General features: G+C 40.0%; 1 gene segment (V, D, J or C); it reads left to right on the top strand.

Moving 5' to 3' along the window:
* The first annotated feature begins 2,222 nt into the window (after positions 1–2,222).
* On the top strand, positions 2,223–2,753 carry LOC122116702. The segment is given in 2 exon segments: positions 2,223–2,309; positions 2,428–2,753. Coding segments are annotated over 2 exon segments (366 nt in total).
* Positions 2,754–6,000: the final 3,247 nt, after the last annotated feature.

Below are 6,000 nucleotides of genomic sequence, written 5' to 3'. Positions count from 1 at the left end.
TCTGTATTTCCTCAACCCTCCTGAGTATGTACACTTGAATTCACCATATATAAAGAAAACAAAAGGGGCTGGGAAGGTAGCTCAGTGGTAGAGTGCTTGCCTTACATGCCTGAGGCCCTGGGTTCGATTCCCAGCACCACATAAGCAAAAAGAAAAAAGCCGGAAGTGGCACTGTGGCTCAAGTGGTAGAGCACTAGCCTTGAGCTGAAGAGCTGAGGGACAGCGCCCAGGCCCAGAGTTCAGGCCCATGCACGGACCCAAAAAAAAAAAAAGAAAACAAAAATCATCAAAAATTAAAAGAAGATAGACCTTTTGTTCTGTATCATAGAGTTCATTTAGATATATATTTATATATATAATTATATGTAAATATGAAGAGTCATGTAGACATTCTTCCTAATTGTTTCACTCCTATGAGTATTCTCTTATGGTCTGATTTTGTGTAGATATTTAGAATCCTGTATGATTTATCATATCCCAATGCTGTCTTTTCATAAACCATCTATACCTAGATTTCTCTTGGGCTCTCACTTAGACCAAACCATGCTGTCCTCATTTTGACCATTCCTTCCAGAAGGTGGCAGGATTTACACACCAGTATCCAGTGAAGACCATTAAGGGTAGGGCTGGCAACCTTTTAACAATAGGCTCTTGATATATTTAGCCAGTGATTTCTCCAGGCCCTTCACCTGGAGACCTCTGGAACACCAGAGTCAGCCTGTGGAAGTTTGAGATAGTAGAAATTCATTCTCTTCACAGGTTAAAAAAAAAAAAAAAAGCTCTCACTGACCTGTGGATCAAAGCAATTTTTCTTGTTGTGAGGATGTGCTATCAGTCTGTCTTGCTCTCCTCACTACCTGATACAGACAATTTCTCTGACATGATCTAGCTTCGAGATTGCTAATATTCACAGACAGAAAGGAAGAGTCTGGGTATCATCCTAATTACTTGCAATGGTGAGAACATAATGTAGACCCAGAGAAGCTATCACAACACTGGCAGATCAATGAGAAAGAAACACCATGAAATATAAAGCTTTGTCTCAATGTCCTTTCTCTTACTCACAGATTTGGTTCTGACCACCTACCATGTGAGAATACATGCTTCTTAATTATTAGTGTTCCATGTGAGGAAACAGATATTGGATAAATTAATCACCTTGTTTTTTGAATTATGTCATTGTAAGATTGTTAAACATAGCAAGTACATTGATAACACGTGGTCTTAAGTCCAAGATTTAAAAGGCTAGCTGGAGATTTTGGCATATCACAAATACTGAGGTAATTTTGGTCTTCTCTGGTAGTAACAAGCATTTGTTTCAGCCCCCTACCCATCAAACCACAGGACATGGCTTACATAGGCCATTGTTATAATTGCTTTCCTTGCTTTAAGTGTTTTTATAATTTATATAGTAAAGCAAAATAAAGGAAAGTTTGTCTCAGCCTTATACCTGATCCTAAGGAGATACCACATTTCTGAGGATTGTGGGGTGGTCAAGTGGCTTGAAATCTGGGCCTAGGCGCTATCCCTGATCTCCTCAGCTCAAGGCTAGTGCTCTAGCACATGAGCAACAGTGCCACTTCCAGTTTTCTAGTGGTTAATTGGAGATAGGATTCCAACGGACTTTCCGGCCCAGACTAGCTATGAACCATGAGCCTCAGATCTCAGGCTCTTGAGTAGGTAGGATTACAGGTGTGGGCCATCGGGGCCCAGTGAGAATCCACATTTTATTTTATGTTTCCATGTGTGTGTTGGAATAGACTGAGACATAAAAACAGCTTATATCTCTCTTGCTATGGGAGGGAGATTGTTCCTATGCATAAAGATATTAAACAAGTTTAAAATGTCCAGAAACTCCATTCTCTCCATATCTTCACTTCCTCCATATACGGAATATAAAACACTCATTTTGCTTTTATCTTATCCCTTTCTAGAGTCATTACAGAGAATTGAGATTAGGACACACAGGAAAAGCATGTCCTCATCCCTGCAGGTACCAGAAGATCTACGCAGAGGACAGCAGACTGATTGAGACTTGTTCTATTTGAATGAATCATATTCTCTAGTCTAAAACTAAGACATGTGGGCACCATGGACCTATGATGGTTTCCTGCGATGAGCCAGCCTTGCAGCTATATCCATCTTTGCCCAGCCCTGCTGATTTGCATTTGCCTAGATCACATCCTACTGTCACAATGACTTCATAATAAGCTGTTCACACCTGTGCATCAGTCAGTCCCAGTCAGTACACAGCATGGACATGAGGACCCCTGCTCAGCTCCTGGGACTCCTGCTGCTCTGCCTCCCAGGTAAGGAAGAATAATGCTTCTCTCTCCCTGTGTGGTCATTGATGCCTGTGGCTTCAGGTAAGTCTTGTAATAACATGACTAATAATGTGGATATTTGCTTTTATGTGTCCAATGCCAGGTGCCAGATGTGACATCCAGATGACCCAGTCTCCATCCTCCCTGTCTGCTTCTCCAGGAGACAGAGTCACCATCTCCTGCAGAGCCAGTCAGGGTATTAGCAATTATTTAGCCTGGTATCAGCAGAAACCAGGGAATGCTCCAAAGCTTCTGATTTCTTATGCAACTAGCTTGGCCTCTGGGGTTCCATCGAGGTTCAGTGGCAGTGGATCTGGGACAGATTATTCTCTCACCATCAGCAGCCTGCAGCCTGAAGATTTTGCCACTTATTACTGTCAACACCATATTAATTACCCTCCCACAGTGATATAAGCCATAATAAAAACCTCCCAGGAAAGCAGAAGTGAGATACTGCCTGCCCCAGCTGCTTCTCCTAGTTCCTCTACCTGTTGACAGTACTTCTCTGATGCAGCCAGATTCTAAAGGAAGAATTCTCTTCAATCTAGCATTCTGTTCTTCTTAGCTCCAGCAAAATACCCACGGCACTGTGTCTCTGATTTAATAGATGAAACGAATAGTTACATATAAGGAGTGCCCATAAATTATTTTGGACATTCCACTTCACTAAATTATAAAATAGCTTATTTTCAATCAGTTTCTTCATAGAAACTAAAACAACTGCTCAAATAAAAATGATCTTTTTGAGGTTTTCTGAATTTATATATTAAAGTATCTACAACCCAATTTATGCTAGCCACTGATCTTCTGAAAGGTAATGTCTTCTTTCCATTCCAAGCACATCTGTATATAGTGATATTTTGATTTCTTACTTCACAAATATCCAGCTTACAGGACGAACTATTTCTATAGTCTGTTCTACAAACATTATAAATGTCTTAACCCCTGCCTCATTCAAGCCAGCCTAGATTAGAAGCTCCAATTCTATTGGCAAGTCTGTCCTCTTCAACTTAATTTCCATTTGTTAGAAAAGGTATCTAACACTTTTGCTCAGAGGAAACATAAAAATTCAAGAGCAAGATGATCTCAAAGACAAGGAATAAATGAGAGAATATCATAAAAGTGAGCATTTAGTGTTTCAAGAAGCTCATGCAAGCTCCCAAGTGTGTCCTCAGAACTATGAATGGAAAAGTTGGAATTAAGAGGCCTCAAAATTCTCAGTTTCATTTGTTTGTAATTAATAATCGTCTCTTCCAAAAAGAAGATAAAGATGAGGTCTGACATAATGGCCTTCCATTGGTATCCTCACAGAGCCAAAGACTAAGAGGGGGAAAGAACCTGGACCAGCACCACATCAGCAGTGTTGAACTTGGGTTCAGATTACTTCAGAAGCTGAGAGGACTAAACTGGTACCCTCTGCCTCCCCCCCACCCCCACCACTTCATGGCTCAATCTAGCAGAATCAAAGGCAGGGACTCTTGTGAGGAAAAATCTCATTACAGTCCTCAATAACCTATGATGGGTTTTAGAATTTTTAAGGTGAAATTCATATAAGTGTAAAGCTTATGAAATGTGGTTTATATTATGTCAATATTCTTTTAATCAATATGCTTTCAATGCAAATTCAGAAACAAAGCAGACAACAAAGCCATTTTAAAGTATACTGATTCTTACAATAACAGGATGTGTATGTTTAATACATTGAGTGACAAAGTGGAGACTATATTTATTTTGTCAAAGCTTCCTGACACCTATACAAGTGTTCTACCACATGAGCCCTTCCTCATTCATTGTTATTTTTCAGACAGGTAGCATGCTTGTACCTTAACTGGGCAGGCAATGGACTTTCACATTCAGATTTGTATTCTCATAATGTGGAAGGAAGAGTGTGGATCTTATCACAAATATTCACTGAAAATTAAAATCAAGGATGAACTTGGGTTAGGAGGGGTTCAAATTTTCCCTTTCCTCCATGATCATCAAGCAGGCACCATTCTGAGCCCCAGAGATTGTAGACAGAACAATGACTTAAAAGAGAAATTTCTACTGCAGTACTAATTTCTTGATGAACTGTACAGTCAATAAATGTTTACAAATATCACTGGGATTGCAAAGAAACTCTAGAAGACTATTGAGAATGTATAAGGTCATTAAGATATTAGAAAAGAATCAGGTCTTGAGATAAGTTCTTCAAACACCCAGAGGCAAGGCTGGACAACAGTTAGACATATATTCACTGGATCTGAATCCGCAGGCCACATAGATTTCCCAGAGGTCTGATCCTTTCTTGAATACAGTACCTGCATCCTCCCTGGGAGGAGATCAGAACACAGTACCTGGTGCTGTGTCATCCTGTCCTTAGCCTTGTTTCAACCTGATTCAAAATTCCAATGGCTGAAAGTCATTGATCTGAAAATTAACAGACCTCATTTTCTGAGTTGCCAAATCTAGCAATCCCATTTAAATAATCAGAAGTTGCCATAGTGTCATTCTGAATGCCTACCTTACTCCAACTACTTCAGTTACTTCCCAAAATATGTCTGTGGCTCCCTCACACACCTAGACTAACGCAGAAACAAAGAGATATTTAAAATGATTCACAATGCTACTCAACCTTCACAGCAGCTATCCTTTCTCTCCTTTGCTACATTAGGGTACAAGTTCTGATCTGCAGGTATAGAAAGTAGAGGTGAGCCCCTCTCATCTCCGGGCAGTAAAAGAAATTTGGGCACATGTGATAAGAAACAGATGTAAGAGGACTAAGGAACAGGTACTTAATGGGATGGAGTTTGCAAGTGATTTACCTTGAATCTGATCTGGAATAATAAACTGGTGCTTGAAGTATGGATGTCCTACAGCCATTTTGAGAACATGAGACATTAACACAGTATGGCATTTGAGAAAATAAGACATTAAAAATCCATAACTAAGCTGAGCACTGGTAGTTTATACCAGTAATCCTACTACTCACCAATCTGGTATATGAGGATCACCATTTGAAGCCAGCTGAGAGAAGGAAGTTAATGAAACACTTATTTCCAATTAACTACCTGAAAAACAGAAGTGCAGCTCTAGTTCAGAGCAGTAGAGCACTTACGCCTTGAGCAGAAAAGCTCAGGGACAAGGCCCAGGCCCTCAGTTCAAACCCCACAGAGAAAAAAAAAGTACATGGTCATTGTGACAAGTCACACATAATGAAGTAACTTTGGTCTTTTCTGGTGGCAACAAGCTTTGGCTCTAGCCCTCGAGATATCAAACCTCAGGACATGGCATACTTGTACCAGTACTATATTTGCTTTCAATAATTTTCTATCTTATGAAGTAAAGTAACAAAAATAAGGAAGAACTTGACTCAGTCATATATCTACTAAAGGAGAAGACTTTTTTTATTGTAGGGCTAGAACTCTTGGTCTGGGTGATGTCCTTCATCTTTTCACCTCAAGGCTAGCACACTATCACATGAGCCACAGCACCACTTCTGGGTTTTTTTGGTGGTTTATTGGAGATGACTCTCACAGACTTTCCTGTCCAGACTGGCTTTGAACTATGATCCTCAGATCTTAGCCTCTTGAGCAGCAGCATTATAGGTGTTAGCCTGTGATCATATTTTATCTTGTGTTCATATGTGCATTTTGGAATAGACTGAAGCATGAGTTCCTGGAAAATATAGCAGCTT

The sequence above is a fragment of the Dipodomys spectabilis genome, unplaced genomic scaffold (genome assembly GCF_019054845.1).
Source record: "Dipodomys spectabilis isolate Male_0828 unplaced genomic scaffold, ASM1905484v1 ptg000137l, whole genome shotgun sequence".
NCBI classification, from domain to species: domain Eukaryota; kingdom Metazoa; phylum Chordata; class Mammalia; order Rodentia; family Heteromyidae; genus Dipodomys; species Dipodomys spectabilis.
Note: the sequence above shows the minus strand (reverse complement) of the source record. Positions and strands in the feature narration are given on the sequence as shown.